This window comes from Salvelinus sp. IW2-2015, linkage group LG33, assembly GCF_002910315.2.
Source record: "Salvelinus sp. IW2-2015 linkage group LG33, ASM291031v2, whole genome shotgun sequence".
Lineage (NCBI taxonomy): Eukaryota > Metazoa > Chordata > Actinopteri > Salmoniformes > Salmonidae > Salvelinus > Salvelinus sp. IW2-2015.
The window spans coordinates 29,061,875-29,087,692 of NC_036872.1; the positions used below are offsets into that span (position 1 = coordinate 29,061,875).

At 41.8% G+C, this 25,818-nt stretch overlaps 1 protein-coding gene across 1 annotated transcript in view; it reads right to left on the minus strand.

Moving 5' to 3' along the window:
• The window catches only part of zmat4a (zinc finger, matrin-type 4a), a 225,006-nt gene that overhangs the window by 35,417 nt on the left and 163,771 nt on the right, over positions 1–25,818 (minus strand). The window contains exon 5 of the mRNA XM_023978307.2: positions 9,426–9,647. Coding sequence (XP_023834075.1) covers positions 9,426–9,647 — 222 coding nt within the window. The remainder of the gene's footprint in view (positions 1–9,425; positions 9,648–25,818) is intronic.

Here is a 25,818-nt window from a genome sequence, read left to right on the forward strand (position 1 = left end):
CATAGAACAAGCATCTCTGTTTTGTCCGAGTTTAAAAGTAAAACGTTTGCAGCCATCCACTTCCTTATGTCTGAAACACAGGCTTCTAGCGAGGGCAATTTTGGGGCTTCACCATGTTTCATTGAAATGTACAGCTGTGTGTCATCCGCATAGCAGTGAAAGTTAACATTATGTTTTCGAATGACATCCCCAAGAGGTAAAATATATAGTGAAAACAATAGTGGTCCTAAAACGGAACCTTGAGGAACACCGAAATGTACAGTTTATTTGTCAGAGGACAAACCATTCACAGAGACAAACTGATATCTTTCGACAGATAAGATCTAAACCAGGCCAGAACTTGTCCGTGTAGACCAATTTGGGTTCCAATCTCTCCAAAAGAGAGTGGTGATCGATGCGCATCTTGGCCATGTTCTGTTATAATCTCCACCCGGCACAGCGAGAAGAGGACTGGCCACCCCTCATAGCCTGGTTCCTCTCTAGGTTTCTTCCTAGGTTTTGGCCTTTCTAGGGAGTTTTTCCTAGCCACCGTGCTTCTACACCTGCATTGCTTGCTGTTTGGGGTTTTAGGCTGGGTTTCTGTACAGCACTTTGAGATATCAGCTGATGTACGAAGGGCTATATAAATACATTTGATTTGATTTAATTTCATTGTCTCAATTGTTAAGTGAGAGATATTGTCCCGGCCTTCAGAGGCCAGCAACGGAGAACTTGTGGCAGCCAGACAATGTGATCGATCAACAGTGTAATCATGGATTGTTTATGAGCAGAGAACGGTGGTGCTGGTCCATGGTTCATGCTAAATTAACCACGAGCCATCTGGCCCACTCCAATGGTGCATCTCCTGAAACAGCATATGCTTCCTCTGAAGGCAAGGGAACACCACTCAGATCAGGACAAATGGCCCAATAGTCCAAAACTACAGTCAGCTTCTTGGCTGTATTACATGTAATGAAAAACATTCCTCACTTGTGTGATCTCAAACTAGTTGACAAGGATTCTATTCATGGATAGGGAAATGCTGAGAACTAAATAAAAGAAATTGTAAAGCTAGAAGCCTGCAGCAAAATAAGCCTTTATTGAATTTGCTTACCACCGACGCGTTTCAAAAAACATGTCTTCATCAGGGAAATGGTGAATTCCAAATAATGTGGATAAAGCCTGCAGTGTAAACACAGATCCCCTGTTGCTCTAAAAAGGCAGCTCATCTTTTCATCTAACCCATCTTTAAACAATACAAAGTGTTGAAATGAAATCCTTGTTAAAAGCAATCTTGTTCAGTGAATCATGCTGCAGATAAAATTCCATTCTGAAAACACAGTACACCAATACGATGGGAAATACATTCAGTTTAAGGTTGGTGTAATCTCCCGCTCTCCCGGTTGTCTCCAGATTGAATTGTCTCTCCTCCTTTGATGAAATATACGACAACTTGAGCAGAGCTTTCCTTCCTCCTCTGCCCTCTTGGAGAGGAGCTTGATCAGCTGAGCCTGTCATTAAGGTAGTATTAGATCTATTTTAGGGTCAGGAGGGATGGAAATGACAGCATACAGACAGACAAAAGGAGTGGCTTGTGAATTGGGAATGCAGGGCTCCGGGAGAAAGCTGCTGAAGCTGGTAGAGAGGACGTGCCAAACCACATCTCCCAGAGACGTCTCTCCAATTAACCATGCTAGGATGGAGTTCGGAAAACACAATTTATCGTCATGTCTTGGCTTGATTGACAGGGCTGGCTATGGTGTAAACTAAACACTCCGGGGGAACGTCATAATCACTGATGCAATCATATCAGATTGCATTAGATGTGCATGCATCTGCTTGGACGTGAGATCGGAAGGGACTGATTAATAAAACCTGATGATGAGAGGGAGAGATGAAGGCAGAGAGATGGCATAGCAGCAGTAGTTCTATCAGGGTGACAAGAGAATGCGCTTTAGTCTTTATTCTTCATTCGGATCCCCATTAGCTTATGCCATGACGACAGTTAGTCTTCCAACACTTTCTTAACCAAATGTGCTCAATGAAAGTTTGATAGAAGCCATTTGTGGTGTGTGCTCTGTTAGGATATGTTGCTTGTTAAAGAACATTTTAGCAGTGAACAGTGCAACTGAATTAAGTGAGTGCTGGCTCCTATTTTTCATTTAAATGAGCATTGGTTCTATGACAGAAAAAGCTGGGCCCCCATTCCAAAGTGGAGAAGACTAGTAGTGAAAATAGTGCCCAGCCCCAGAAAAGTTTAAACAAAACTTCAAGTGCAACTGAATCAAGTAAGTGCCCCTATTTTCATTTGATGAGCATTAGTTATATGACAGACATAGCTTAGGGGCCAGCCGCAACATAATAAACCAGTCTAGTCCTCCTTTCTGCTCAATAAGCATGTTTCTTAAAGACTAAGCACATGAGACATACAGTAGAGAAGATTAAATCTCCTTACAGTGTTAGTTAAAACAAAATGGTCTGGGTTGCAGTGCAGTCTACAGTCTCAGGATGGGTCCCAAATGGCAACCCTATTCCCTATATAGTGCACTACTTTTATGGACCCTGTCAAACGCACTAAATAGGGAATAGGGTGCCATTTGGTTTGCATACAAACTCAGTGATATGATGAGTTTGACTGGAGGGAGGAAAAGACGATAAAAGATCAAAGCGAGAGCAATTGTATAAATGTGTGTCATCAGTCCATGGAGCCAGGGGCTTATACCGAGGTAGCCCCTGGGAGAACTGACATTATTTGCCTGTGCAATGGAAACAAGAAAATGGCACCATCTCCTATTCTGTCTTTCTCTTGTCATAAATTACTGCAGTGTTCCAGTCTAGATAGAACCATATCTCTCAGACTCAGTCAGTCAAATTTCTGCCCTGCTAGAGCTGCCCGGGTCAACTGTAAGTGCTGTTATTGTGAAGTGGAAAGTCTAGGAGCAACAATGGCTCAGCCACGAAGTGGTATGCCACACAAGGTCACAGAACAGGACTTCCGAGTGCTGAAGCTCGTAGCGCGTAAAAATAATCTGTCCTCAGTTGCAACCCTCACTACCGAGTTCCAAACTACCTCTGGAAGCAACATCAGCACAATAACTGTTTCTTTGGGAGCTTCATGAAATGGGTTTCAATGGCTGAGCAGCCGCACACAAGCCTTTGATCACCATGCACAATGCCAAATGTCGGCTGGAGTGGTGTAAGCTTGCCGCCATTGGACTCTGGAGCAGTGGAAACGCACTCTCTGGAGTGATGAATCACGCTTCACCTTCTGGCAGTCCGACAGGGTTTGGCGGATGCCAGGAGAACGCTGTCCCAATGTATAGTGTCAACTATAAAGTTTGGTGGAGAAGGAATAATGGTCTGGGGCAGTTTTTCATGGTTTGGGCTAGGCCCCTTAGTTCCAGTGAAGAGAAATCTTAATGCTACAGCATACAATTATGTTTTAAACAATTCTTTGCTTCCAACTTTATGGCAACAGTTTGGGGAAGGCCCTTTCCTGTTTCAGCATGACAATGCACCCGTGCACAAAACGAGGTCCATGCAGAAATGGTTTGTCGAGATCGGTGTGGAAGAACTTGACTGGCCTGCGCAGGGCCCTGACCTCAACCCCATCAAACACTTTTGGGATGAATTGGAACGCCGAATGCAAGCCAGGCCTAATTGCCTAACATCAGTGCCCGACCTCACTAATGCTCTTGCGGCTGAATGGAAGCAAGTCCCCGGAGCAATGTTCCAACATCTAGTGGAAAGCCTTCCCAGAAGAGTGGTGGCTGTTATAGCAGCAAAGGGGGACCAACTCCATATTAATACACATGATGTAGGAATGTAGTATAGCTAATGCACCTCCTCCTCCATAACCCAAAGCTATATTTATATATTAGATGATAATAGTAATAATAATAGAGCAACGTATTTCTTATCTTAGAAGAGAAAGAACAACTTAGAAGTAGAAGTAGAAGCAATATTTAAATTTTATATGATAACAATAATAAGAAAAGTTGTTGCTCTTCTAGCAGGGAATTTTTTGGGGGAATGTGACTCACACCGTTCATCATCTTCTGTTACTTCCAAAAAAGGACTTTATAAAGAAACAAAGCACCATGAGCAGTCTCTAAAGTAGACTGCAGCAATTCAATACTATACATCATGAACTAACTGGGATAGATTGGACTGTCTTGGATCTTGCTTACATTTTCCCTACATTACATTAATTGATGTATGGAGGTGATGTGGATTATGTCCCAAATGGCACCCTATTCCCTACATAGTGCACTACTTGTGACCAGAGCCGTATGGGCCTTGGTCAAAAGTAATGCACTACATAAGAAATAGGGTACAGTCAAGTTAATAGTACATATTGTACAGTACATACAGATGGCATAAGCCCGTATGGTATAGATAACCTAGGAATTGTATGCAGGTACAGCATAGTTATTCCTTTCAGCGCCGAGTGGAACAGAGGGCCTCGTATGCAGGTATAGCTAGCTACGATACATACAGATTACATAAGCCCTTATGCTATAGATCACTGTAAGGTGCTGTATAGTGTATACAAGTAGGTAGCTATGAAACATATCTACACACCCTTTTAGAGGCAGGCAGTGCAGTATGTAGCGCAGCTTTACAAAGCTCCATGAAGTCTCAGCTCTGCAGGGAAATGTACAACCAGAGAACATGGCTGTACCCAGATGATCATAGTGTGAAGTTAGCAGGGTTTAGGATGGTAGAGGATAATATTGAGGTTTGCAGTGTTTAGGATGGTAGAGGATAATATTGAGGATAGCAGTGTTTAGGATGGTAGAGGATAATAATGAGGTAAGTAGGGCTTAGGATGGTAGATAATATTGAGGTTAGTAGGGGTTAGGATGGTAGATAATATTGAGGTTAGCCGTGTTTAGGATGGTAGAGGATAATATTGAGGTTAGCCGTGTTTAGGATGGTAGAGGATAATAGTGAGGTTAGTAGGGTTTAGGATGGTAGAGGATAATAGTGGGTTTAGGATGGTAGACTGATAATAGTGAGGGTTTGCAGAGTTTAGGATGGTAGAGGATAATATTGAGGTTAGTAGGGTTTAGGATGGTAGAGGATAATAGTGAGGTTAGTAAGGTTTAGGATGGTAGAGGATAATAGTGAGGTTAGTAAGGTTTAGGATGGTAGAGGATAATATGAGGTTAGTAGGGTTTAGGATGGTAGAGGATAATAGTGAGTTTAGGATGGTAGAGGATTAATAGTGAGGTTAGTAGGGTTTAGGATGGTAGAGGATAATAGTGAGGTTTAGTGTAGGTTAGGATGGTAGAGGATAATAGTGAGTTTAGGATTGGTAGAGGATAATAGTGAGGTTAGTAGGGTTTAGGATGGTAGACGGATTAATAGTGAGGTTAGTAGGGTTTAGGATGGTAGAGGATAATAGTGAGGTTAGTAGGGTTTAAGATGGTAGAGGATAATRGTGAGGTTAGTAGGGTTTAGGATGGTAGAGCATAATAGTTTGTTTAGTAGGGTTTAGGATTGGTAACAAACAGAGGGTGAAATGGGAGCAAAGATAGATGAGTGGGATGGTGAGATAAAAGAAAAAGAAAAACAAAAGGCTGTTGGTAAATCAGAGCAAAGAGAGAAGTGGGCAGGTCCTCCTCTGGAGGCTCATCTTCTGCAGAACACAAAACTAATAGGTTGGGGCCTACATTGTGACTGCATCCTAAATGGCACCCAAAGTAGTGTACTAAATAAGGAATAGGGTGCCATTTGTGAGGCAGCCTTTGTGTAAACACAGCAGAGTGCTGTGCTCTCACTCACTCAATTCTCAGAAACAACACCACTACTGAGCTGTATAACCACCAACCAATGTACAGAAAATCTATCAAATGCTCTTCTCAATAGGTACCCAATGAATATTTAATGAACTGCATGGAAAAGTCACAACTGACAGATTTCCATCTACAATTGTTGGTTTAATAGCCATCCCACATCAGACAACTGTAAAACAATGTGCAAGGACAAGACAATTATGTGAGGCAGGACAAAAAAGAACAAAGAGGGAAAAGAGAAGTGCTATTTCATTTGGATGCATTTGTGTGAAAGATGAGCCTGCCTACACTGGCTCTGCAGCTCTATGAATTAAGCAGCCCAGCCCAACACTCCTGAGTGGCGCAGAGGTCTAAGGCACTGCATCTCAGTGCTAGAGGCGTCACTACAGACCCTGGTTCGATCCTGGGCTGTATCCCAACCAACCTGCGCACAATTGGCCCAGCGTCGTCCAGGTTAGGGAAGGGTTTGGCCGGGGTAGGCAATCATTGTAAAATAAGAATTTGTTCTTAACTGACTTGCCTAGTTAAATAAAGGTGAAATAAAATAAATAAAAATCACTGCCGTCTGTGCTATGATTTGCCCTGGCTGCTCCTGCTTCCTCTACATCCCCACAATGCTAGTTCTGCCTGTTAGGATGATTTGCCACTTCATTACTAATTGATAATCACCTGAGAGAAACGCTCACTAGGCTGCGAGTGTTGAATTCTGCCCCCATAATGACTATAGTGACGTTGGTGAAACACTCTGTTAGACACAAAGTACAGAAAAAGAAGCTAATGAAAATGAAGCTGGCTTTGAGTTATGGCTCATCTACTTCAAGCGGCGCCTGTCTGGGAGAGAGCATTCAGAAGATATTCAGGGACAGAACCGTCTGAGAAACGAGGACGGCTTTGGGAGGCATTATACTTAACTTGAAATGATCACGCATGTTACGTCCCCCAGTTTCTGTGGTGTTGTGGGTTTGTATGTGTGTGTATTTCAGGAAATGGCTTCCTAGATTCCAGAAGCAGCTGATTGGTCGGCCCCATCGCTGATTGGAGCTCTGACCCCTCCCTCCGGTCTCTTCATTACCAACTCCTTCTCCAGCTTGATAAAAGCCTGTGTTCCTTCGTTAGGGAAAATAGCTTATTTTTATGTCCTGTGTTGATTGTTGTGGCGGTCAATAAAAGTTTTGTGGATATCATTTTTTAGCCGCTCCTTCAGAGGTATGTGTATGCCAATAGGACTTAGTGTTTTTGGTTAATTACATTTTTCACTTAAAGTATGGGTAATTATTCTGTTTCATTTGTTCCCAGGGGGTGAAGGGGAACGCACCTTGGGAGTGTTTAGGCAAGAGGCCTGTGGGCATACATAACCTGTAGTATTTAATTTGTCTATGCACACTAGGTAAGACCTGGGCGGACCACCCCCTGAATTTTGGTTTGCGTGCCAGGTGGTATTTAAAGTTAGATAAGAAGTGGGAAGGCAGGTAAGGTAGGAGAGGGGACTCTAACTTTATTTGCTTTGGTTCCGTCCAGCCCCTTTTCCCCACTTTACTGTGTTTAGGAATAATAAATTCCCTGTTAACTGTATTTTTCTCTACCTCTGTCATCCTGCCCCGCACATACAATCACATACTTTTTCACTCCACGGGGAGTTGAGATGTAGCAGGGTGTTGCATACCCTCCTCCAAGATGTGTACGTAACAACGCAGTTCAAAGTGTCGAGTCAGCGAAGACTCATGTTAATCTCAAGCGTGAATAATCATCCTTGGAGTTAGTTCTAGGACAAGGCTAAATCTCCAATCAGATGTGACTGGGCAGCACTGAGCCTCCCAATTCACCCCTGACAAGACATAACCCACCTACCAGCTGTGAGCATCAATAACACCAGGAGTTAAGTAGCTAAGCAAAAGTAAATCTCCAATCAGATGTGACTGGGCAGCACTGAGCCTCCCAATTCACCCCTGACAAGACATAACCCACCTACCAGCTGTGAGCATCAATAACACCAGGAGTTAAGTAGCTAAGCAAAAGTAAATCTBCAATCAGATGTGACTGGGCAGCACTGAGCCTCCCAATTCACCCCTGACAAGACATAACCCACCTACCAGCTGTGAGCATCAATAACACCAGGAGTTAAGTAGCTAAGCAAAAGTACATCTTCAATCAGATGTGACTGGGTTGCACAGAGCATCCCAATTCGCCCCTGACAATGCAGAGCCCACCTATCAGTCATAAGTATCAATACAACTAGTAGTTAGGGGGCTAAGTTACATCTCTAATCAGACATGACTGAAGAGACATCCCACATTATGTCTGCTCATGCACTACTTAACTTTACAACATTCCGGGCTCTTCATGCTGCCCTGGTACCTTTCCCACCCCACCGCAGCAGCCTGCTGCTGGACTAATATTCTGTAATTGCTATTGACATATTGTGGGTAGGAGATAGTAAGAGAGAGAGAGAGAGCACCATTCCCCCTCCCACTCCAAAATTAACAGCCCGAAACAGGCTTATCGAGTCAGGGTACGTAGCAACACAGAGCCTCTGCACTGTGGCTCTCTCTGGCTGGCATAGAAGCAGACACTAGCTATGTCAGAAGGGCTGTATGCAACACAGCCGGAACAATAGGAGCCTCATATTTAACATCAATCAAAAGATATTGGTTCTCCCTTGCTCCCCGTTTAATAGATGATAGTGTCATACTAAATAGTGTAATAAATGCTATGAAGTGTACAAATGAACGACAGCACATACTGACCCTATACCTGGGCATTTCCGAAATGCTTGTAATAGTCACGAGAATTCAGCTGATACGCATATTCTATTAGACCAGCAATGCAAAACTGTTCATTTGTGTCGCATATTTTCCCCTATGCCTTTAGCCCCCAGTACTGTACATGCAGATTTCTTCATACTGGATGCACAATAGATTTGATGCACTCTAGTAGACAGGGTTCTATTTTCTTACTTACTGTAAGACCTTGTCATGGCTTTTTCTTGTGTCATTCCATATAACTAGGTTACTACACACACACACTTTCATATATAAATGTTACTACACACACACACACACATCTCCTCTCCCACACACAAACACACACACACACACACACACACACACACACACACACACACACACACTCACCCACGCACACACACACACACACACACACACACACGCACACACACACACACACTTTCATATATACATTTTACTACACACACACAAACACACAACACACACACACACACACACACACACACACACACACACACACACACACACAACACACACACACACACACACACACACACACACACACACACAACACCTTCATTATATAATGGTTACTACACACACACAATTTCATAATGTTACACACACACACAATTTCATATATGTTACTACACACACACTTTCATATATAAATGTTAATACACACACACTTTCATATATAAATGTTACTACACACACACTTTCATATATAAATGTTACTACACACAGAAGCATCGGTAAGTAACAATCCTGTCTGTTAATAAGTGGAAGTGAGGGGAGGAGGCAGTGGGCTGTATGGTTGTCTGTGCATCTGTGCGACATGATGGAGCGAGAGAGAGACTGCCAGGTATCTAGTCTGGCTCAGGCATCCTCTGTTATGTACCTTTCATCTCTCCCATGTCCAGGGTCTTGCCCAGCTGTTCCAGGAGGACAGCGCGAGCTGCGTTTTTATTGTGCTTCTTGCCGTCGTAGTGCTGCTGCGCCATGCCCGGGTTGTTGAACCAGGCGTTGCATAGCTGGCAGTAGCGGTCTGAGTCCCTGCGCTGCCGAGGAGAGGTCACCGGGGTCGTTTCCAGGGAACTTTTCACCGGACTGGGCGGCACCTCTGATTGGACAGAAAACAAAGGCAGGGGAGTTCACATCAACATTGTTCAGCTGTTTGACAACACTCTCTAGACCAAAACATAAACAGGTGTTTGTTTTTTTAACCATCAGCTTTGAAACAGCTTCTGAACAAAACTTGAGGAAAATAAGAAGCATGGTAAAGCAAAAAGCTTTGTTGCCAAGTGAAACAAAAATAGCAAAATGTTAGGCAATAAATGAGCACTGATAAAAGGCATTGCATCACTTTGGCTCTGGCAAGCCTGAAGAAGAAATCCTAAATCATACTTGGCAATCAGAAAAAATACCCTGCTCTACTTACTGTTGCCTACTTGTGTGCAATGTTCCTTCATGCATGGATGCCACCATTAACACCGAACAAACATCAGATTGTGCAGCGCTGCGTTTTTCTGAATGTGATTTGCTATCAAGATAATCCGTTTTACCACTTGAGCGCTCAGCCCACCCTTYGTAAGTCAACATTTACAGAGGTCCCGTTAGAAGACATCAGATCCCATTACAGACCACTGAGGCACTGTGAGGCAGTCATCATCTCCAAGTGGCAACTCCTGTGAGTGTCATGGCACGACAGAGTTGCAGTGTAGAAACACAAAACGTCAGCACCATGTTCTTCAGCCATGTTGATTATAAGGATAGGCTATTTATGCTCATCTTTATGTCAGAACTTGTACTGTGAAGGGATTTTTGGGCACTGGCCAGCCGGGCTAGTAGAACACAATTTATACTAGCCTGGGTGATATTCTACTAGCCAAGGGTATTTTCTCCTGAAGTGTGTATGAAACACTGCATTATGGAAAGGGTATCAAAAGGGGTAGCATTCAGACAGTATGGAAAATTTGTTGAAAAAAATAAGTACTCAAAGACCACTTTGATAAAGAACCTACTGCCTAAATATAGTAGCAGGAAGTAACAAACTGAGGCACTGGAAACAATGGGAAAGGTAGTGTAGGAAATAGCTTTTGATCTGGAGTGGCTACAAGCACACTGTTATATTTCTTGCCGGTTTGTCACTTATAGCACACAAAGGAATGTAAAAGTTGATAACAAAGCCCTTTGTTTAGACAGCATCTAATTCAGGCAATTAACTGCTGTAGCAGTAAAGAGGATGTCAGAATGTGAAACTGGAAATTAAGTGGCTGTAGGAGTGTGAAATGCACAGTATATCATTTGTGGGGGATGGTGATGTCAATGGGGCCAGGGAACAAAGAGGAAGGAGAAACGTATTCATTTCAAGTTTTCATTAACAAGGCAAATCATTTTCCCTCTTTTCCATTTGTTTTGCTCAAACAGACATGCTGATCCCAAATTTCTTGTCTCTAATTGTGTCTTTCAGGTTCTTTCCACATAATCTAAGAGAAGTGCATCCCTCGAAACAACAGAATTAATGATTTTCACTTCCACAAGCTACCAGCTTAATGCAATTTGTAATTTTCATTGGCAAACACGAGGCAATTCATCTCATTTGCATTATGCGTGCGTGTGGCGCAATATTATATATTTAAACAACCTGGACTTAGGGCTAGAAGTAACATAGTAAACGTAAATCTGGCTAGGTGGCTAACGCTAGCCAGGCTAAGGGTTAAGGTTAGAGTTAAGGTTGGGGTTAGGAGTTACGTTAAAGGGTTAGGGAAAGGGTTAGCTAACATGCTAAGTAGTTGCAAAGTAGCTAAAATGCTGAAGTCCGTGATGAGATTCAAACACGCAACCTTTGGGTTGCTAGACATTTGCCTACCCATCCAGCCTGACCAAGCACACTACTTTCGTTTTGCCTTAAGTAACCTTCTGTCTTATGCAACCATACCAAACGTAACATATCATACTTTTTTGAGAGTCCCGGATTTATCTTTACTATGTTATGTTATGTCTCGTCTATGAGACCAGGCTGATTATAAAGAACATACATTCTGACAGTTAGGAATAAACATTATTTATGTTGACACTTGATGAAAAATGTTTTATGAAGTGTCACCTTAAATACAGTGAATTTGTAAATGCCTGTTTCACTTTGTCATTATGGGGTATTCTGTGTAGATTGATCAGGAAACATTTTAATTGAATCCATTTTAGAATAAGGCTGTAATGTAACAAAATTTGGAAAAAGTCAAGGGGTCTGAATACTTTCCGAATGCACTGTAAAAAGACCAGTGCTTTATGATATATTTGTACAATTGTGATAGTCTTTCAGTAGAGATGTCATCAACATCTAGCTAAGAATTTACAATCAAACTCTATTACCATGGTATAATCATCATGCTGGTATTTATTGCTTGTGGTTATCAGCATTTGTCCTTTCGACCATTTCCTGAATAATTTAGAATGGGCAGCCCTTCATGTCGTTCATAATTGTGGCTGTGACATTTCCAGTACCACTAGGTTACCAATCAAAAACTCAGACATTTCATAAAAGCTAATTATTGTCATTAGACTCTTCACGTCAGTTTTAAGTTCAAGTAGCAGGTGTAAACAACAGATTAATCGCACGGCTCCCATGACACTGTAGGTCAACATGGCCAGCCTGTCCTCTTAACAACATAGATCACTTCTGAGATTGGCATTTTGGTCAAATGCCATTTTAGAAAGAAAGAATAACTGCCAAAATGTGGCCGTTATTTTGGTGACAGGAGCCTGTAACTCTTGGGATATAGGTTGCCTACCACCTAACATGGATGTGCTAACCAGGCAGAGACGCAGAGTGGTTTTGAATGTGTGTGCTTGTTGTTACACCACAGATATTAACCTTCCCTAGCAGCAGTGACATATTACAGTATTGATTGGGCTGCTCTGAGGTTTAGGGAAAACATCCATCAAAATCAGGCTCAGGGTAAAGGTTGTCATTTTTTTTAGAAAACTTTTAAATAGGCTGCTTGTTGATTCCAGTCCTGACTAGACTAATAAGAAGCAGGAAGTAAAACTCAAAGCTAATAAACCTTTTATAGGAATATATTTATCCTTCATAAATACTGTAACTCTAGCACAACTTCATAAGCAATTCATGCTTACTGTACAAATAAGCAATGAGGGAAATGTAGCTATCCACTGTGGCATGAGGACCCCACAAAACGATGCACTCTAAATGGAACCCTAATCCCTGTATAGTGCAGGGCCCAGCTCTGGTCAAAAGTAGTGCGCTACAGTATATAGGGAATATGGTACCATTTGGGACACAAACAAAGTCTCCACCATGACTCATCATCACAGTAATTTCACTTAAAACTGCTCTCTGTGGACCACTGTAACCTCAGACAGGAGAATACAGTCCCAATGACCCAGACTGTTGTGTTCTTCAAAGTGAACTTCTGAGCCTTATAGCTTACTCTTAATAATCACCAGCCCTGCGCCATCCATCCAACCCATTCATTACAATAGCAGCCGCCCTATAGACAGATTAGCTGACAATGTCACGAAAACAATCCGCACGCTTCCTTTTGGGCAGAAGGCAGTGTGTTGTCATGATTCTGTCACTTGTTAAATCCACTTCAATCAGTGTGGATGAAAAGGAGGAGACAGGTTAAAGAAGGATTTTTAAACCTTGAGATAATTGGAGATATGGATTGTGTATGTGTGCCCCTGACGAATTGAGGCTGTTCCGAGGGCAAAAGGGGTGCAACTCAATATTAGGAAGGTGTTGCACACTGTGTAGTTTACATGTTGTAACAATCTAAGCCAACCCAGTCTGTTTTTCCCCCTATTTGTATACGTGTCAGTTTTGTTGCTAAACAACCAACCCATCTATTTATACCCAAAGTCTTTACCCTCAAAGGGGGTGGCCCCAGTCCCAATCATCACTTGCTATTTTTTGGGGATAGATAACTGTTCTGCCCTGTTCTGTTTGAGAGATCCCATTTTCCATAGATAACTGTTCTGCACTGTTTAGTTTAGATCCCAGTCTCTATAGATAACTGCACATTGGGATGTGAGCCTTTCCCACCATTTAGTGCATTATTAAAGCCATACTGTTTCCACCCATTGTGCCTTTTTTATTTGGGAAGTCAGTAGAGGCGAACTCATTCCACCAACCTCTCCCCCATTTCTCTGTATAGTGCACTACTTTTGACCAGAGCCCTGGTGGACCAGAACCAGAGCCCTGGTTAAAAGAGTGCACAATGAGTCCTATGGGCCCTGGTCAATAGTAGTGCACTGCTTACTGGAACAGTGTACCATACATGAAGTAGACCAAGAGGCAGATTCTGTCCAGTAAACCAGTTGGCCAGTGTCAATATATTGATGCACCCACTGTGTAAAGGGCACTTTAAAATCACTTAGAAGGCCATCAATTCTCCAGAGCAGAGTGATATTTATAGGTCCTTGGGATTAAAAAAACAACATAGGGAGACTAGGGTACCACCGTTAAGAAGACGGACCTTTGTGTGACCTTTGCAGCGAAGGACAGCTACGTTGTTGATTGGCCAAGGTAATAAAATAAAAAAATAAGAAAACATCTTGCTTCTTATTTGAGCCAAATGGCACGCGAGACAGTGTGCGTCCCAAATCGCCCCCTATATAGTGCACTACTTTTGACCAGAGCCCTAAGAGTCCTGGTCAAAAGCAGTGTACTAAATAGGGAATAGGTTGTCATTTGGGAGGCAGATTGAACTTGTTGCTGCAAAGTAACAAGGAGAGCAGATGATGAGAGAGGGCTCTGGTAAAAGAGGGTCTCAATATAAAAACAAGCAGTGTATATGTGTAGAGGGTGACAAGTAGAATAACTAGTATAAATTTTACAAATTCTCTCGAAAATGCTGTCATCCGTTCCCTTTTCCCTTCATTCACTATCAATTTKGATTGTTTTCATCCTTCAGTCATTCAAATTAGTCTTTTCTGCATTGTTTACTTGTTTGAACAAAGGAAGTGTCAGTCATGTCTTTCCTTACATTCACTCTGCAGTAAACAAAGCTCAGTTAGACTGACACTCGCTGTCATAAGATTTGAAAAAGCGTTTTKGGGGTTTTGTTATCACATCAAGTAGTGGCAGAGGAAAACTTGAGCATTTTAGGAAATCAGTATAATCCATTTTTATTTTAATCAGACAGCAGTAGAGCAGCACTGATGGACTTAATTCATATCATCAAGTCAAGGAGMTATCATAAGGAAGCTCCTTTCCAAATGTCACGATCATCGTAATGTGGAAGAGAGGACCAAGGCACAGCGTGAAGTGAATACATTCTTCTATTTATTTAAGAAGAAACACTAACCAAACTAATACAAACAACAAAATGAACGTGACGCTATATATAATAGTGCAGACACAGGCAACTAACACATAGACAATAACCCACAACCCACAATACAAAACAGGCTACCTAAATATGGTTCCCAATCAGAGACAACGCAAAACACCTGTCTCTGATTGAGAACCATATCAGGCCAAACACATAGAAATAGACAAACCAGACATACAACATAGAATGCCCACTCAGATCACACCCTGACCAAACAAAACATAAAACATACAAAGCAAACTATGGTCAGGGCGTGACACCAAATGGCAGCACAGAAGTTATTTAATAGACCTCGTACATAAATGTTTGTTATACTGAAAAGCTTTTGTTCTTTGATGAGAAGGTGAATTAATTAAGCTTATCATGCATGTTAGAGTGGCACACCTTGGATTAAGTCTGTAATAATTAAGAAGGGTAGTTAAACTGGCACACTGTATCCTAACTACATTTAGATATCTGGAATTTCAGCTGGATACCATAGTGTTTCTAGAAATTAAAAACATATTTTTTTGTAAAGATAACATTCATTCTCATTCATTCCCCCTGGGGGATGCATAAAAATGTGTGTGTTGAGTCGCATTGCAAACTGATTTGCATGGAATAAAATAGTCAATCAGGAGAGAGAAGGAGAGGTTGAAATGGGCCATTTCTTTTTCATCTCTGAAATGGATACAGTATGCAAAAAAAAAAAAAAACGGCTACAGATGCTAAACTCATGCTGCAGCTCATCTAAAGTGAAGGCCAACTAACACCTTCATCCTCTTCATGCTATAGCTTTAGTGTCCAATATGAAAATAACCACCTTTTGCTCCATATAAAAGCAGGACTTTGTGTGCGCTGAACTTTATTCAGAGCAGGATTCAGCATGTGTTGGATCAAAAAGAGAAGGATCAAAGTGTTCTGATGTCTGTGCAGTTATCTGTTGCTACAAAGCCTTCCCCTTTCTGGGATTTCTATTCCCCTCTTCCTTATCCCCCTCTGTACGAAAAACGAAATATTTTCTCAATGCACATTTCCACCCGCCTCTGAGAGGGGCGAGACCACTGCAAGCGGTGCAGTCTATGAGAAAAAAACTAAAAACAAACACAACAGCACTCCCACATTTCTCAACCTGGTGATGTAAATGTTAGGCAGTAGATTAGACAGAGCTGGTACAGGGGGACTAGGTGCTGTATACTGTAGGTTATGATGAAAAGGCCAACTCTATGGCCCCTGTAGTGAGGGATTCTTTTGAGACTTTGTAGAATTCTAATGTTTAATGTATAATTTTTTTTTACCAGGATAGTCAACTCAGTAAGAATTGCCACTGTTTTTCTGGGAATGCTGGGATAACGTGTTAGTTTGGAAGTGTTATCATTATTATAATTATTATTATTCGTAAACCATAGGGTATTTAATCCATTATGTGTAAACCATACAGTGCTGCATGGTCAGATGGTACATTTCCTGGGATTATATACTGTAATGAATGACGCAGCTAGCATCGTCATTAGATGTAGACACGAAAACCCAAGGTTCCAAACTTCAGTATGTTCTTTCTGAAAACAATGTCAGTTACCTCTGTTAGGTTCTAAATATCATAGCAAGAACTCAACGGACACTATTTAAGCTTAACCAAGTTTATTCATCGCAAAGGATTGAACAGCTGAACCGACAAAAACATGGTTCCACCAGTAGTGGTATGAATCAAATAAGATTTTATTAGTCACATGCGCCGAATACAACAGGGATATTTCTGGGACAATGATGTTGATGTGAGCCATGACCAGCCTTTCAAAGCACTTCATGGCTACAGACGTGAATGCTAGGGGTCGGTAGTCATTTAGGCAGGTTACCTTAGTGTTTTTGGGCACAGGGACTGTGGTGGTCTGCTTAAAATATGTTGGTATTACAGACTCGGACAGGGAGAGGTTGAAAATGTCTGTGAAGACACTTACCAGTTGGGTCAGTGCATGCTCGCAGTACACGTCCTGGTAATCCGTCTGCCCCTGCGGCCTTGTGAATGTTGACCTGCTTGAAAGTCTTACATCGGCTGCAGAGAGCATGATCACACAGTTGTCCAGAACAGCTGGTGCTGTCATGCATKTTTCAGTGTTGTTAACCTCGAAGCGAGCATTGAAGTAGTTTAGCTCGTCTGGTAGGCTCGTGTCACTGGCCAGCTCTCGGCTGTGCTTCCCTTTGTAGTCTGTAATGGTTTGCAAGCCCTGCCACATCCGACGAGCGTGTAAAATTTGTCTGTCCTCTGTTGCAACACTCACTAACAAGTTCCAAACTGCCTCTGGGAGCAATGTCAGCACAATAACTATTAGTCGAGAGCTTCATGAAATGGGATGCATGGCGGAGCAGCCACACACAAGCCTAAGATCACCATGCGCGATGCCAAGCGTCGGCTAGAGTGGTGTAAAGCTCGCCGCCATTGGACTCTGAAGCAGATCGGTTTGTCGAGATCGGTCTGGTAGAAATTGACTGGCCTGCGCAGAGCCCTGACCTCAACCCCATCAAACACCATTGGGATGAATTGGAACGCCGACTGCGAGCCAGGCCAAATCGCTCAGCATCAGTGCCCGACCTCACTAATGCTTGTGGCTAAATGGGAGCAAGTCCCCGCAGAAATGTTCCAACATCTAGTGGAAAGCCTTCGCAGAAGAGTGGAGGCTGTTATAGCAGCAAAGAGAGACCAACTCCATATTAATGCCAATGATTTTGGAATGAGATGTTTGACGAGCAGGTGTCCACATACTTTTGGGCATGTAGTGTATCTTGAATATAAGCAGCTCTAGCAGTGGTTGGATGTGTGTGACCAGAGGCGTCATGTACCATTTTATTTTCTAAGGGGGCACACCAATGTCGAAATTAAATATCTTTATAGTAAAAGATACAGTGTTCTCTATATTTTTTGTCTACAAAATGGATGAATCTGAGGTTTCATCCGACTCTGGTTGGGGTATGTGTGCTTCTGTTTGTGTTCTGTGGGTACAGCACGGATAGAGGATGTGTTCGAAATGGCACCCTATCCCTTTTTGACAAAAGTAGTACATTATACAGGGAATAGGGTGCCATTTGGGATGCACACAGAGCGAGGTGCAGATCCTGGGGTCTTGTGTTTTGCGTTATTGGCTGAAGGCTGAAAGACTGAAACAACAGAGTTTCCCTGGAGACAAGGATCAACAGATGCAGTAATGTTCATTATTTTWATTTTTTTATTTTTCCGTTATTTTACCAGGTAAGTTGACTGAGAACACGTTCTCATTTGCAGCAACGACCTGGGGAATAGTTACAGGGGAGAGGAGGGGGATGAATGAGCCAATTGTAAACTGGGGATTATTAGGTGACCGTGATGGTTGAGGGCCAGATTGGGAATTTAGCCAGGACACCGGGGTTAACACCCCTACTCTTACGATAAGTGCCATGGGATCTTTAATGACCTCAGAGAGTCAGGACACCCGTTTAACGTCCCATCCAAAAGACAGCACCCTACACAGAGCAGTGTCCCCAATCACTGCCCTGGGGCATTGGGATCTTTGTTTAGACCAGGTGAAAGAGTGCCTCCTACTGGCCCTCCAACACCACTTCCAGCAGCATCTGGTCTCCCATCCAGGGCCTGACCAGAACCAACCCTGCTTAGCTTCAGAAGCAAGCCAGCAGTGGTATGCAGGGTGGTATGCTGCTGGCAAGCAGCAATGTAGGAATCAATAAGCTCAGGCCTCCTGATGCCCTGGTGGATTTATCGTCCTGACATGCTCTCTCTCTCTCTGCCTTCCAAATGGTACCCTATTCCTTATATAGTGCACTACTTTTGGCCAGAGCCCTATGGGCCCTGGGTCAAAAGTAGTGCACAATAGTAGTGCATAAAAGTAGTGCACAGTAAATCTAATACATCCTTAAAGAAAAAACTATATTTTGGCATTTGTTTCATTAGTCTATTGTTGATATAGTCCCAACATGTTTTGCATGTCAACTTGATTACTGACATACAAAACATTTTGGGATTAAATTAACAATGGACTAATGAAACAAAAACCAGAAGATCGTTTTTGGGTGGAGTTGTCTTTTAAATGTGCTGCAGCAAGCATCTCCAACCTCTGTCTGCAGAAGACACGATGTAGATTGTCCTGTCGTTCTGCAGGAGAATGGAGGTGTTCTATATTAAATCATCCATTTGTGGAGATTAAATCCGTATTATTAACTGGTAGTCTACAAGTTGCTTTTCTCTTTCCATGTGAAGTAAGGGTAGGGCTGTGCGACATGACCAAAATATCATATCACAGTATAAAAAAGGATTGTATGACGGTATTTGACAGTATTTCAGTATTTCATTTCATATTTCATGATTATTCTAATTCTATAATTAGAATATAATAGTGGGCACTTTGAATACAGTGTTGTTTGAAATGACAATGAATTAAAATGCCATGTAGGAGTTATTGTGATAGGGTAGGAACCAAAGTGTTGATAAGTGTTTCCTAGGGGACCCTATAATATTTGGCTACATTGAATGTTTTCTCTTAGCTACTTCATGTAGCTAACATGGGGATTTACTAGCTGATGATGCTTCGTTAGGTCCGACGGTCTCTGCAAACGCTGTTTGCGGAATATACGTGAATATATGTGGAGAGTGAAGCGTGAATATATGTGGAGCGTGAATATAATGGCGGGGTAATCAAGGAGAATTGGAATATTGACCAAAAGAATGGAAAACAGAGCAAAGTAGCATACAGTGATGAGAATGTCCTTTCTTATCTTGTAGGAGTACGTTTTGTTAATGAGGAGCAGCTGATTGGATTACCAATTTTGAATAATCCATTTGAGGTATCCAAACAGGTGGAGAGAGTGCTGGGTAAAGTGAAGGCTGTGAGGATCACAAGAAGCGGGCATGTTTAGATTTTTTGTTCTTCTGAGGATCAGAAGGAGCGTGTGTTGCATCTCACCCGATTTGAGAAGTTTGATGTGTCCTGTGTGTCTCTTCAGAAAAGGGCACCCCCCCAAATCAAAATKTATTAGTCACATACACATGGTTAGTAGATGTTATTGTGAGTGTAGCAAAATACTTGTGCTTTTAGTTCCGACAGTGCAGCAATATCTAACAAGTAATCTAACAATTCCATAATACACACAAATCTAATGGAATAAGAATTTGTACATAAATATATGGATGAGCCATGACCAACCGGCATAGACAAGATGCAATAGATGGTATAAAGTACAGTATATATGGGATGAGTAGTGCAAGATAGGTAAACATCATTATTAAAGTGGCATTAATCAAGTGACTAGTGATCCATTTGTTAGAGTGGCCGATGATTTTTCTCAAAGAGTGCAGTGTATAGTCAGAAAATCTGCTGTCTCAGCCACTGCCTGTCGCCAAGGGAGTACCCCCAAGGCTCAATCCTAGGCCCCACGCTCTTCTCAATTTACATCATCAACATAGCTCAGGCAGTAGGAAGTTCTCTCATCCATTTATATGAAAATGATGCAGTCTTATACTCAGCTGGCCCATCCTCGGATTTTGTGTTAAATGCTCTAAAACAAAGCTTTATTAGTGTCCAACAAGCTTTCTCTAACCTTAACCTTGTTCTGAACACCTCCAAAACAAAGGTCATGTGGTTTGGTAAGAAGAATGCCCCTCTTCCCACAGGTGTTGTTACTACCTCTGAGGGTTTAGAGCAGGGGTGTCAAACTCAAATACCCAGTGGGCCAAAATGTAAAACCTGAACAACATTGAACAAATGAACCTTTTAATATGGACCCAAACAAGTTTTGCTTTAACATTGAATATGGAACAAGCATCGCTTATTACCATACAATATATAATTTAATAGTGGAGACATGCAAAATCGAATTTCAAATGAAAAAACACATCAATGGCATTCATTTATTAAATAAATAAAATTTAAATAAAAATCGTATGCCTCTTTTCTATTTGCAGCCTTCTGATTTAAATACCAAAATAAACTTTTTCCACTGGCTAATAATTTTACAAATAAAATGATAATAAATCAATCAACCATTCAAGCCCATGCCTTATAGCAAGAAAAAGTGCAAAAAGAAAACGTTAATTATTGCACACTGATCTTATCTGATGTGCCCAAGCCAGATACCTGGCATCTCTTCTTGGATGCTAGTTCGTTTCATAGTGTCGTCTAATGTTGTACTCCTTACTTACAGCCACGTTGACTCCACAAACAAGACAAACAGGTTTGTCTTTTACATATGTAAACAGAYATTCTGCCTCCCACTTGTCCAGAAAGCTCCTGTTTTCTGCCTTTCTTTTCGCCATTTTTGGGAAGGGATAGCGCGCTGACAGTTGTAGCGTCTATGTTGCTATGACTACTGTCACAGAGGAGAGGGCGTTTTTCTGGGTCCTGTCCTGATTGGCGTGCGAAAACAACAGCAGAGCATTATGGGATTCGTAGTATTAGCGGTGAATGCGCTGTATAATACCGGCGGGCCAGCTCTAGTAGTAATTTGGTATTGTCTCGTGGGCCAAATATAATTACCCCGCGGGCCAAACGCGGGCCAGAGTTTGACACCCATGGTTTAGAGCTTGAGGTAGTACCTCATACAAGTACTTGGGAGTATGGCTAGACGGTACACTGTCCTCTCAGCACATATCAAAGCTAAAGTTAAATCTAGAATTGGTTTCCTCTATCATAATCGCTCCTCTTTCACCCCAGCTGCCAAACTAACCCTGATTCAGATGACATTCCTACCCATGCTAGAATACGGAGACATAATTTATAGATCGGCAGGTAAGGGTGCTCTCGAGCGGCTAGATGTTCTTTACCATTCAGCCATCAGATTTTCCACCAATGCTYATTATAGGACACATCAATGCACTCTATACTCCTCTGTTGTCACGATCGTCAAAGGGACTGAGAGAGGACCAAGGCGCAGCGCGTGGAAAGTACATCTTCTTTTTATTTAAAGAAGGAAAAAACAAAACAAACCAACAAAACAGACGACCGTGAAGCGATACAAACATAAGTGCTGACACAAAACACTTCGACATAGACAATTCCCCACAAACAGCTAAAGCCTATGGTTGCCTTAAATATGGCTCCCAATCAGAGACAACAATAACCAGCTGTCTCTAATTGAGACCCAATTCAGGCAACCATAGACTTTCCTAGATACCTACACTCAACCATAGACACAGCTAGACTTCTATACTAAACATAAACCCAACTACTCTAATAAACCCCCTAAACCTTACAACCACCCTAGACACTACAAAAAACACATACATTCCCCATGTCACACCCTGACCTAACTAAAATAATTAAGAAAACAAAGAATACTAAGGCCAGGGCGTGAATCTGATAAACTGGTCATCTCTGTATATCCGTCGCAAGACCCCATGCTTATTTTATAAACCCTCTTAGGCCTCACTCCCCCATATCTGAGATATCTACTGCTGCCCTCATCCTCCACATACAACACCCCTTCTGCCAGTTACATTCTGTTAAAAGTCCCAAAGCGCACACATCCAGGTCGCTCCTCTTTTCAGTTCGCTGCAGCTAGCGACTGGAACGAGCTGCAACAAACACTCAAACTGGACAGTTTATCTCCATCTCTTCATTCAAAGACTCAATCATGGACACTCTTACTGAAGTTGTGGCTTGCTTTGTGTGATGTATTGTTGTCTCTACCTTCTTGCCCTTGTTCTGATGTCGTTTGCCCAATAATGTTTGTACCACATTTTGTGCTGCTACCATGTTGTGTTGCAACCATTTTGTTATCTTCTACTTAGTACTCATCCGGATCCGGGAGCACCCCCCCACAGTAAAAAAGCTGACTAGCATAGCCTAGCATAGCGTCAAGTAAATACAAGCATCTAAATATCATTAAATCACAATCCAAGACACCAGATGAAAGATACAGATCTTGTGAATCCAGCCATCATTTCTGATTTTTAAAATGTTTTACGGGAGACACAATATGTAAATCTATTAGCTAACCACGTTAGCAAAGACACCACTTTTTTTACTCCACCATTTTTTTATCCCATCAGTAGCTATCACTAATTCGACTAAATAAAAGTATATATAGCCCACTAACCAAGAAAACAACTTCATAGATGACAGTCTGATAACATATTTATGGTATATAGCATATGTTTTTTTAGAAAAATGTGCATATTTTCAGGTATAAATCAAGTTCTACATTGCAGCTGCAATCTGAAATAGCGTTGGAAGCAGCCGGAATAATTACAGAGACCGACGTCAATTACCAAAATACTCATCCTAAAACATTTCTGAAAAATACACAGCCTACAGCAATTGAAAGACACAGATCTTGTGAATCCAGCCATCATTTTCTGATTTTTTAAAATGTTTTACAGGGAAGACACAATATGTAAATCTATTAGCTCACACGATAGCAAAAGACACAACTTTTTTTCTCCACCATTTTTTCCTGCATCAGTAGCTATCACTAATTCGACTAAATAAAGATATATATAGCCACTAACAAGAAACAACTTCATAAGATGACAGTCTGATAACATATTTATGGTATAGCATATGTTTTTTTTTGAAAAATGTGCATATTTCAGGTATAAATCACAGTTTCTACATTGCAGCTGCAATCTGAAATAGCGTTGGAAGCAGCCGGAATAATTACAGAGACGACGTCAATTAACAAAATACTCATCTTAAAACATTTCTGAAAAATACACAGCCTACAGCAAGTGAGAAGACACAGATCTTGTGAATCCAGACAATATTTCAGATTTTCTAAGTGTTTTACAGCGAAACACAATATATCGTTATATTTAGCATACCACATGAGCTAACATCACCCAGCATTTGATTCGAGGCAAAAAGCGCGATAACGTTATCGCCACCAAATATATAAATTTTTTTCACTAACCTTCTCAGAATTCTTCAGATGACAGTCCTGTAACATCATATTACACAATGCATATAGAGTTTGTTCGAAAATGTGCATATTTAGCATCACAATCGTGGTTATGCAATGAATCTGTCAAAACATGGCATGCATTCTGGCCGGCGCCATCTTGGAAAGGCACCTATGTTTACGATTATTTATCGATTAGATTGACTAAAAAAATACAGGTTGGACAGCTAATGAAAGATGCATTGGTTATTAATGCAACCGCTGACTTAGATTTTTTTAAAAAATTAACGTACTAATACATTGTGTGAGTTACCGCCAGACTAGTGCCGCAAAAAATGGCCGACAACTGCGTTTACATTTTTTCCACATAATACGGAATAATCATAAATAACTCTTACTTTTGGACGAGCTTCCATCAGTATCTTGGCCAATGTGTCCTTTGTCCAAAAGAATCGTTGCTTTGTTGTTAAAACGACCTCTTCAACTTCGGAACTAGCAGCTAACGATAGCTACACGGCACACACATGTCAAAATCCTCAAACGCAATACTAAGGAAATTCGAAAAATAGCAATATACTCGCATTAAACTGATATAAATCGGTTTCAATAACTTCGTTATGATGTTTCTAACACCTATATTCGAATTAAATCACAGACGGATATATCTTTGATCAATAACGAGAGCTTTTGAGCATGCCATTCTGATGTCCTCCCTTGCGTCCTGGCGAGCGTCCAAAAGAAGGGACATCTCACTCCATTGCGTTTTATAAACTCTGAGAAACACGTAGAGACGCCATTCCACTTCTCATTGGGTACTGAATCCAGGGGAGGCGGGTGCAGTTCATTTCGATCCATAGGGCATACACAGAGCTTAAAACTGATTCCGAGATCAGAGACTATTTTTGCAGAGCTTCGCATGTCCTTAGTCATGATTATTCGCTTGTAGAAAGAGTTCTGGTTCACCCACAGACATAATTCAAACGGTTTTAGAAACTAGAGATTGTTTTCTATCCAATAGTAATAATAATATGCATATTGTACGAGCAAGAATTGAGTATGAGGCAGTTTAATTTGGAGACGATATTTTCCAAAGTGGAAACAGCACCCCCTGTATTGAGAAAAGGATTTATGTTGTGTTGCTTACATGCTGTGTTGTCATGTGTTGCTGCCTTGCTATGTTGTTGTCTTAGGTCTCTCTTCATGTAGTGTTGAGTTGTCTCTCTTGTTGTGATGTGTGTTTTGTCATATATTTCTGTATTTATTTTTTATTTTTTAGTCCCCGCAGGAGGCCTTTTGGTAGACCGTCATTGTAAATAAGAATTTGTTCTTTACTGACTTGCCTAGTTAAATAAAGGTTAAATAAAATTAAATAACAGTCTGATRGCCTTGAGAGAGAAGCTATTTTTCAGTCTCTCGGTCCCAGCTTTGATGCACCTGTACTGACCTCGCCTTCTGGAATGTAGCGGGGTGAACAAGCAGTGGCTCAGGTGGTTGTTGTCCTTGATGTTTTTTTGGCCTTCCTGTGACATCGGGTGCTGTAGGTGTCCTGGATGGCAGGTAGTTTGCCCCTGGTGATGCGTTGTGCAGACCGCACTACCCTCTGGAGAGCCCTAAGGTTGTGGGCGATGCAGTTGCAGTACCAGGCGGTGATACAGCCCGACAGGATGCTCTCAATTGTGCATCTGTACAAGTTTGTGAGGGTTTTAGTTGACAAGCTAAATTTCTTCAGCCTCCTGARGTTGAAGAGGCACTGTTGCGCCTTCGTCACCACACGGTCTGCGTGGGTGGACCATTTCAGTTTGTCTGTGATGTATGCCGAGGAACTTGAAAAACATTCCACCTTCTCCACTGCGGTCCCGTCGATGTGGATAGGGGGTGCTCCCTCTGCTGTTTCCAGAAGTCTACAATCATCTCCTTTGTTTTGTTGACTTTGAGTGAGAGGTTGTTTTCTTGACAGCACACTCCGAGTGCCCTCACCTCCTCTCTGTAGGCTGTCTGGTCGTTGTTGGTGATCAAGCCTACTACTGTTGTGTCGTCTGCAAACTTGATGATTGAGTTGGAGGCGTGCATGGCCAC